This window comes from Excalfactoria chinensis, chromosome 6, assembly GCF_039878825.1.
Source record: "Excalfactoria chinensis isolate bCotChi1 chromosome 6, bCotChi1.hap2, whole genome shotgun sequence".
In the NCBI taxonomy this organism is placed as follows: domain Eukaryota; kingdom Metazoa; phylum Chordata; class Aves; order Galliformes; family Phasianidae; genus Excalfactoria; species Excalfactoria chinensis.
The window spans coordinates 7,563,734-7,573,727 of record NC_092830.1 but is presented as its reverse complement, the minus strand read 5'-3'; the positions used below and the strand labels follow the sequence as shown (position 1 = coordinate 7,573,727).

Here is a 9,994-nt window from a genome sequence, read left to right as displayed (position 1 = left end):
TCAGAACAATGTGACACAATACCACCACCCCACCCTTTTGTATTAGAGTTAAGTCTCAGTTTGGGAACCAAGGCTCACAGAAAATCACCAAGTTTCAAGGCAAAGGCTTTCAAAGAGAAGCAGCAGCTAGAGAGTTTCCTAGGGAAAAACCAAGTAAATTGTCAGCAAACTTAACTGTAACACAGAAAGAAGTGTTTTCTCAAGAGCTCAAGGCTTTACTGAATTAAAGGAATACTTCTATCCATATGCTCAACTGCAGCAATAAGACCACTGGTATCATACTCTGCAGTTTTACTTGTCGCATAAAGCATATCTGATATGTTAAATTCAAATGAAGCTAATGCAGAACTATAAGTCTCATTTTCTGTTTCTACAGGCTACAAAACAAGCAAGTGGGCTTGCTTACAAGGGATCATCTTCGTCACCTTTTGCCTTAATCATGATAAACAGCCTAACACCCCCACCAAAGGAACAAGGCTCAAGTCCAGAAGTAGCCAGCACATCTTTTATTGAGGTAAGTGACATTTTACAGCGGGGTTTATCTTTGTTTTATTCAGAGACAGACAGGCATCCTCTGTACAAAGTGTTGAGCATGGCTTCTCTTTCCCTCAATTGCATAGGACATCCCACTCACTTCTGACAACCCACAGCACTCACTCTGACACCCACAACAGCTTTATTGAAAGACCATTTTGAGCCTTTATTTTATTTGTCTCCAAACAAGACAGACATCATAACCTGCTTCTCACATCATAGAAGCGAGCTTAGAGATATGCCAGTGGTACACACTGAAATGAGAACAGAGTTATATCCTGATGCTGCCCTCTACAGCTGGGCTTAAGTAATAAATAATAAAGTAGTAATAAATAAAGTATTAATTATTACTTTAATTATTATTAATTTATTTTAATTATTATTAAAGTAGTAATACAAAGTAGAAGACTTCTCTTACAAAGCAAGTCCTAGTTCATATTTTATTCTTGAAATTTAAGTTGTCTGCCTACAGATTGCAATCAGCACACATTTAGGGAGGCACACTTACTTAGAAATACTAAGTTAAACCTCAGTAATGCAAAAAGAGTTTATTTAATGTTATTCAAATGTAGAAAAGCAGTGGAGTCAGCCTTTGACTTGGCACAAGAGGAACCATCAGGACCATCTTCTTTATTCTTCTGCTTGATTGACTTTCTTTCCTAGATGAGAACACAAAACACTTAGAGAGCAAAGTGGCAACTTAACTCCTTCTCAGGTATCTCAAACTATTTCAATCAATACTATAAAACACCCACAGCATACCAGACACATACACTGCAGGCACACTTACCCTCCAGCCACTTATCCAAACCCTTTTAGAGGGCAACTCCCTCTGCTTCTCAATTGCCATTTAGTGACTACACGGAGAAAAGCTATTTAATCATTCTGGTTTGCCCTAACACTTCAATTCATTTTTCTTCTTTTGCAGGACATAAAGCCCAGCTCCTCCAAGCCTCTTCCTTTACAGCCTAGGAGCCCTACCACAAAACCACCATCACCACGTGGGAAACAGTCAAGCACACAGGGAAGACAACATCAGCAGAAGCCGCCCCCCACTCAGGGAAAGCCCCTATAGGAAGAAGGGGCCTTCCCTCACACCCCCACTCAGGGGAAGCCCCTTCTATAGGGGCTTCCCCCCCACACCCCCACTCAGGGGGCCCCTATGCCAGGTGGGGCCCCCTCCTCATCCCCACTCAGGGGGCCCCTATACCAGGTGGGGCCCCCCTCACACCCCCACTCAGGGGGGGCCTCCACAGGCCCCCCCACCGGCAAAAAGACCGACATGAACCCACCATCCCGCCCAAAAATAAAAAAAATATATCTCTTTAGAGATAGTGCAAAACCCGGTGTCTAGCCCCATTACAAAGGGGGAACTCTGGCCACTCACTCCAAGAGTGAGTAGCCAGAGTTTCCCCCTTACATTCCAAATCATGCAAGACAAAAGCAAAGTTCAAAACAACACTTAACAGCCAAGAAAAAAAAGACTCAAATACCTACCAAAAAGCTAAAGTCCTTACAAACAAACACAAAAAAACCAACAGCCAAGTACTAACAAAGCATCTAACTTCTCAAAAAAGAAGTTTAAACTACCAAAGAACAAAACTCTGAAAAAAAAACACCAGCCAAAAACTAAGACAACTAAACAAGCCAAGACCTAACAAACACACCTCAAACATCCAACTCCAACCAAATTTAAACTACAAAAGAAGAAAACACTGCATGTTCAAACACTAACTCCGCAAAAGACCAGCCTAAACTAAAAGACAACTCAACACCACAAAATACTAAACAAGCCGACTCCTAACAGACCAATCACAGAAAAAGAAACTCAAGCAACTACACTTGCCCCACAAAAAAAGCCAAGTCCTAACAAACACACTAACATCTAACTCCTCAACATTTAACCAACAACCAACGCAAACTCTGCATGCTCAAACAACACACTGAATCTGCAAAAAAACACCAAACTCAACACTACAGAAACAAACCGAGTCCTGACACACCACAACCGCGACTACTCTACAAGGAAAATTCAACGACCGCTGACAAAAGCCGAAAACTCTGCACGCTCACCGACACGACGATTTTCCCTCAAAAAACAGCAGCCAAAACTCAGAAGACTCGGTGCCGCAAAAAACAGAAACCAGCCAAGTCCTAACAAGACACAAACAACCAACTACTCACCGAGAAACATTAACTGACCTTCAACAAAACCAACTGCTGACCGAGGCAAATGCAACAAAGAAGCCACCGCATGCGCTAACCTGACGGTGCCAACAATAACACGATCGAGCTAACCCCCGACGGCTCCATCCCCTAATGAAGCACAAACAACACTACATACTCTAGCCTCTGAACCACACAAAAAAAATACATACACCAAAAACTGCACAAGTTGCCGATGCTACACGCCTCAACCGAGCTTCCCTGCCTTCCAGACATCAGGCTCCGCGCTAACAGAAACAGCACAAAAGAACACAACGCCAACCTATGCGAGCCCCTAAACCTGATCCAAACGAGCCGTCTGACTCGCCCCCTGCCACCGTGCCGATTCCAACTCCCTGCGGCAACATGAACAAACATTCCACCATAACCACTAACTATGGCCAAACGGCAACAGAAAAACAACCCCCTCACCGCAGTGCTAACCTCCAACAGACCGTCTGCTGAACCCCAAAAAACAGCCCGCTAGACACTCTAGCACGACCTTTCTCCTGCCTTTGCCCGCCAGCCACGGCATCGACAGACGCACCAGCTGCACTAGAACCTGACAAAACTAAACAGCTCTAAGACATAGCACCTCACACTACAAAACCCTTACAGGACAACCACACCAATATTTCTCAACCCTCTCTCCATTAACCCTAATCCTCTAACAACTCGCACGACTGAAACCGCTCCACCTTCCTCCAAAAAAAGAGTAGAAAAAACACAGCCCCTACCTGGTGACGCCGTATCCTCATCCCGACGGGCTTCCGGGTGGCCGACCTTCTCGTCTGACGGCTCGCTCCCCTCCGTCCTCCCTGTCGAAGCCGATGCTCCGCTACAGAACGCGATGTGAAAAAAATCCTGCTGTTCGGCTCCCTTGCCGATGTGAACAGAAAATATTGCTGTTCATCTCCCTTGCCGATGTGAAAGAAAAAAATCCTGCTGTTCATCTCCTTGCCGATGTGAAAGAAAAATATCCTGCTGTTCATCTCCCTTGCTTCCGTGGCTTTGTGATGGTTATTCCATTGCGAATGCTGCGGGCCCAACTTAAGTATCCCGGGACCACACGACTCCACAACCTGTCTGGAGAGTGAAAACCTGTAGTTCTGCCGGCCGTCCTTCTCACGCTTCCCAAAAGCTGCGCCGATCGTCTTTACCCTGCAGTCCTCCAGTCCCTTGCAAAAATAAAATGATTCATTGAGTAAAAAACTACCTGCAAATCACTCACCCCAGCTCCCTTTGTTCAGGTTACTCCCGTCACTTACTCGCAATTGAAGACGAGCTCCGGAGGCCTCGCGCTCCTCCCGGTCTCCTGTCACCTGCACAAAAATTTTAGTCTTAGACTCGCTGACCGAACCTCCTGCAAAGATACATTTCACTTTCCTGACAACTAGCAGGGACGTACAAACCTACAGCTAGAACAAACGACTGAAGTTGAGAAGCTCCTTTTGGATGCGTGCACGCCCATTTCCACGCTTCTCGGTCCCGGCCTGCGACGGACGCCCCCGGCAATGAAACCCACATGGACCGGCCGCTCGAGCCCCGCTCCTCGGCGCTCCCCTCGTTTCCGCGTCCCTCGAGGAACTCTCGCCACAACACCGACTCCGCCGCCTCGTCCCCGGAACGTATTCCTGTAAAATCTGTGAGCCCTCCACGGCAGCGTTCCTGTCCAGCCGTGTCTCCGTGTGGAGAATGAGACGACTCTCCTGAAACTACACAGAAAAGAAAAGGAGAGAACACACGATCCCGTCCCCCTCGCCGAAAGCGGGACGGACCGAAGCGCCCGAAAACGCCGGCCGAATGGGCGAAGACGCCCCGGGGTCCCCCTCCGCCCGGGCCCGTCCGGCGGCAGTACCGCGCCGGCGAATCCGAAACGCCGGGTCGGAACCCGACCGCCGCGCCTAACTGAAGGCGAGGAAATAGAAGCGGTCGAACGGCGGACCTGCGAGATTACTACAAAAACAAAACAAAAAAGACATACCTGTTAGCCTCTAAAGGCTCAAGGCTTCCACCGCCTCAGCAATTCCGGCATAAAGGAGTCTCCGCCGCGACCCTCGGTCGATCTGCGAAAAAGATTCCGTTTAAGCGGCTCTCGCCGTCGCTTCTTACTCCCGGCGGCACCGAGGCCGCAGGAACACGGCCCCGTCCCGCTCGCTCCGGCTCGACAAAAAGGAAGGATGCGAGAAAGCCGCTGAAAAACTCGGGGTGGACCGAGAACGCGGCAGGGCTGCGCTGCGACTCGGAAAACCGAGCGGCGGCTCCCTCCGAAAACGTGACGGCGGCCGGACGGCGACGCCGCGCCGGCTCCCAGAAGCACAGCAGGGACCCCGCGTCTGCCCCGAACGGAGCGCGGCGAAAGCCCGGCGGTCTCCCACCGGGGAAGCCGGGCCCCGGACGGCTCCGAAGCGCGCCGTCTCCGCGGCTCCGGTTCTAATAGAACGACTCACCGGTCAGGGCCGATCCTCGACGCGAAAGGTCCGGCAGCAGCCTGAAACGAAACAACGAAAAACATCACAATCAAGCCCAAAAACACGCGTAAAAAAACAGCCCCACCTACCGCCTTTCGGCCTCACCGACGCGACGACCGGACGAAGAAACGCCACCCGCTCCGGCTCCTCGTAATGCTGATTCCGGTCTGATCCCTCGTGGCTACCGGCGGCCTCAGGCGGAGCTTAAGAGGCGTCAGCGCGGTTCCGCCTCCGGGCTGCCGACGAACCGCAGCCGCTCCCGGGCCGCCGCAGCTGCGCCGGAGCGGTCGCGGCCCCGCCTGACGCTCGCCGCCTCGTTAGCGCAGCTGGGGCTCGTTACGGTCGGCCCGGGGACGTGACAGTTTGACACGTGAACCCGAGATCTGAATTAGGGGCTGAGATGACGTTTCTGTAAATGACAGCTTAGTACGCGCTTCCCCTTCTCGCCTCTTTGATGGATTCATAAATCAATTAAATAATTGTGTCAAACTGGAACGGATCGCTTTGCGTCTCACGAGACACCCTTCCTAAGAACGTCCCCGGCATTAACGGTCTCCAGAGTCCCCTGCTGTCCGCTTTCTGTCTCTGCCACGCTTTCTCTTGGCCCTCATCCAAAGAAAAAAAAAAGGAGGAAAAAAAAAAAAAAAAACAACTACAAAAACCAAACCAAAACAACAACAACAACAAAAAACAACCAAAGAACAAAACCAAAAAAGATTGTTAAATATGTAACAACTTTGTACCTGACTGAAGAAGAAAAACTAAAGGTGGAGGTGGAAATATGGGAGCAGGGATGTGGCAAACACCCGCAGGGGTTAATGATGTGCCTGACAGAATAGCTGGTGAAGGACATTTGCAGCACAGCTTTATGAACGGCTCTGTACGGTGCTGCTTGGGGTTACGTTGATGTGACGCATACATGGGTAGGAACGCTTTCGAAAAGAGTTCGGTCATCTCCAAGGTACTGTGTAAAGACTTCAGTGATCAAACTCGCTTTGCTTAGCAGTCTTGGTCTTAATTGGAAATCTGGATGTTTTGGGGACAGCGGGAGGAAACCTTTGCCTGCTGGTTTTCTGGCAAAGCCATCCAGTTAATGTAGTTGTGAACTACAGCGATCGGGTACTGGCACATACAACTCCTTGGCTTGTAAATGTATGAATACATCTCTCGCTTTCCGGACCGACTGCCTGCAAATGGGTGCGTGTGCTCAAAGCGAATGTGTCCTGGGGGAGGCCCAAAGCGGACTTCCCTCCAGATGTTCCATCACTGTTTCTGGCTGCCATTTAGCATTTTCTGTACAGCCTGATAGTGACAGGACAAAGCAGAATAGTTTTAAATTACAAGGGGAGAGATTTAGGTCGGTTATTAAGAGGCAGGGATTTTTTACTCAGGTTGGTGAGGCACTGGCACGGGATGCCCGGAGAAGTCGTGATGGCCCCATCTCCGGAGGCATTCGAGCCTGGGTTGGATGGGGGGTGACTGAGGGGGTGGCAGCCCTGCCCGTGACAGAGATCGCTCCTGCTGCTCCCCTCCCTCTCAAAATCTTGTCACAGAAACCCAATACAGATACCAATGTCTGTTACTAAAGGAGGGGGAAAAAAACCCACACCTATTCTTGTCTGGATTTCCTTCAAAAAATAACAAAATAGTGCGACTTTGATGTGATACTAGAAAGAAAGAGTGCAGTTTAATACGGGTTGAGAACATGAATAACAAGGTAGATGGGAGGTTTAGATCTCAGAAGCCTCGAGAAGTGATCGCTAGCTGTGAGAATACTTTCCCTGGGTCACCGGAGGGAATCCTGATACTAAGATACACTTGGGAAGGTAGAAGAAAAGAAGCAAAACCAACAACACCTCCCACATACAGAAACAAACAAACTAACTAAAAAACAAAGAACAAGGAAGAGAGAAAAGGAAAAAAAAACAAACCTCTTGCTGTGAACCTGTCATGTATTGCAGTGAGAAAGTGTACGAGCAAATTAGTTCCCTCAGCTTCTTCCAGTCACGAGATTAGAACCTCATTTCTCGTAACTGAGATCTTGTGAATAAAAATGAAGTCCAGCCTCTGCCCTTTATCCTCTACAAAGAAGGCTGTGAAACTATTTTATCCTGCTCAACTCATCAAAGGAACAGTGAGAATATTTGACTAAATCTGCCAACAAACCCAGTTCTGTAATAAAATATCAATCTGGATACATTGCAACAAGGGATCGGCAGCCTTCAAAGGAAAATCATTAGGCTGCCTGATGAAAAGTCAAACGCTTCTGGTGAGAGAAACCAAAACTCTGACTGTAACTGAGAACAAACCAGGTTTTCTCATCACTGTAATTGTTCATGTTAACCAGCAGACAAATTTGGGTAAGACAAAGTATTGCTGTCAGCTTTACTGCAAGGAAAATAGATATTTTTCCTAACAGATGGATAATACAAAGTTCATCTCCATCTGAATATTTTAATGTATGGGAAATTGGTAATCACAGCCTGAAGCTCTGTTAATCAGCTGAGGCAAGTGTCGGGTTTGTTGTGGGAGCATAGGTGAGAGTAATTCAGCTGTGCTCCTGGAAGGAGTGGAGCTTGACTCCACCTCCTCTAGACCTCATTTAAGGGCTGACCATAACTAAGGCAGCTTTTCTTGGTGAGTGCTTCCTGGTGGAGGTTGCCTCAGCATTTCCCAACATAGGCATCCATATTGGTGAGTTTTTCCCTTATAAATTATCTTTTGAATATCTGTTACCATCTTTGTGTCATTCTTCCTTACAATTCACGTGTGACAAAGCATGTAAAATCACTGCGTTTTAGAAGCTCATCCGAGTGCTGATTGTCTTTCCATAGATTTCAAAAGCAACAGACTTCACAAAAATAACTCAGGGATTTTTCATCTGCTCACTGTTACTGAGCGCAGAGCCCTCTGTCCCCCTAAGCTTTATCAGCTTTGTCAGCTCCATGTGAGTATTACTTAATGGTAACCTCTGTTATTTTAATGCTGACTGAGGTACAAATGTCCATTCGGGTAACTGAGTGATGAAGGGGAGTCTTTGTTTTGTCAGTTCGCCATGCTTTGCTTTTGTTATGCACCGTGATTTAAATGTAAGGTGGACAAAAGTGAATCAGATTCCCTTAAAAACAGGAAAGCGTTTATGTCACATACGAACATCTTGGAAAATATCTCAAAGTTAACAGAAAAAAAAAAATGCACTGGTACCCTAACCCTAATTTGGAGATGTCAGGATCTGTTGCTTTTCATTCTGAGCGATATTAAACACAAGTTTCCTGCACTCTCACCCATAGCACAATGCATTTTAATCAAGGTAAAACATGTTTATGTTTAATGACATAATTCATTATCTCCTCAAGATTCTTTGCTAGAATTCAGAATCCAAATGAAGCTTTGGGTCCCTCATATTGCTCTGTCATAGGCCACAATGTCATCTCTCACCATCACAGTTTTCAGTTACATCAGAACTTCTAATACGATGAGTTGGAAATTCATATTGCCCTGGAATAACTATTAAAAGATAGTTCCCGGGAAAAGGGGAAGCTTTCCAAACTCTCCAGTGTTGTGGGATATACATCCCCGTGTGACTCTCCATTCCCAGCTTCCAGGCTCGTGTGGCAATAAAGTACATAAGTGGCCGCTTAACAGGCAGAAGCCTAATACTAAAATAAGGGAATGGGCAGCAGCTGACCGGCATGGAAGAGTGCGAGATGAATATCTTCATTACTTTCTAGGTCTGCGCTGGGCGGTTGTTGTCTGATACACTTTTCAAATTGAGGCTGGCAGTATGTTAAGATATTATCCCTAAGGAAATGAGAAGGAATAGGATACCTTTATTTCAAAAAATGAAAATTAAGCGAAGAATCAGAAGCCCAATTTTAAGATGTCCTTACACCACAACGTATGGTCATTTTGTAATGTATGTATACACACAGGAAGAAACAAGAAATCAAACATTCACTGTATTAATTATCTGGTGTGTGAATGAATGCCAGCAATTCATCTTACAATTTTGCTTAAAGCCACATAAAAGGGACCATTGAGAATTATCAGCAAGATTGCATTTCTGGCTGACATGCTGACATCACAGTCACAAAATAAGTTCACATGCTGCGCACGAAACATCTGATTTCCAGTTACTAAAGCCCTCCTGTTGTGCTGTGAGGATATTTAGCTTATTATCTGTAGCGCACACAGGAACGCCGGGACAGTTCAGCCCTTATTACTTTTATTAACATTCCTTTAATTCTATACGTAGCAAAAATGCCAGTCATCATTTGCAACCATCTGATAGAGGAAATTAACTTTGTAATATAATGAAAACAATCTATATAATGCATAATATAATTGCATTTTCAATGTGAAAATATGCTTCCAAGCATATTGAAGCCATTATTAGAGATGAGCAGGCATTTCTGAGCATGCCTAACATCTCTTTCCATTATATTAGTTTTATGGTTCACAGTAGAATGCAAACAGAAATCCTCACTGTGGAGCATCCATCGTAACATTTTGAAAGGGCTCTGATGCCTTTGTAGACCACGGCTTTTGCCAACCAAACAAATTCAGAGCCCACTTCTCAGTTACGGATTGCGCTTCCAGCGTGATGAAAATGACAAGTGTGGAGTCACTTGAAATGACAGAAAGGAATATCACAGCAAAAAGTAGAAAGAAATGCTTAGAGATCTTATACTGCTTAACAAAATAAAATCTTAATTCATATAAGAAAGCAGAATGTTCTGTCATAGCACCTTTAAACAGCTTAGTATTGATTACTGGATGGTGAG

At 46.2% G+C, this 9,994-nt stretch overlaps 1 protein-coding gene across 4 annotated transcripts; it reads right to left on the bottom strand.

Moving 5' to 3' along the window:
- Positions 1-393: 393 nt before the first annotated feature.
- LOC140253803 (uncharacterized) lies at positions 394-5,418 on the bottom strand. 4 transcript variants are annotated; one of them, XM_072339746.1, is made up of 7 exons: positions 5,316-5,418; positions 5,190-5,230; positions 4,724-4,805; positions 4,156-4,454; positions 4,008-4,061; positions 3,477-3,917; positions 394-1,193 (listed from the first exon to the last, which is right to left on the bottom strand). In XM_072339746.1, exons 4-7 carry the CDS (start codon positions 4,264-4,266, stop codon positions 1,083-1,085), a joined length of 717 nt encoding a protein of 238 aa, XP_072195847.1. In that variant the 5' UTR covers positions 4,267-4,454; positions 4,724-4,805; positions 5,190-5,230; positions 5,316-5,418; the 3' UTR covers positions 394-1,082. The 4 variants fall into 4 exon arrangements, 2 of the variants coding, with proteins under 2 accessions (XP_072195847.1, XP_072195848.1); XM_072339747.1 differs by having other exon boundaries at positions 5,300-5,384; XR_011903985.1 differs by having other exon boundaries at positions 395-1,193; positions 4,152-4,454.
- Positions 5,419-9,994: the final 4,576 nt, after the last annotated feature.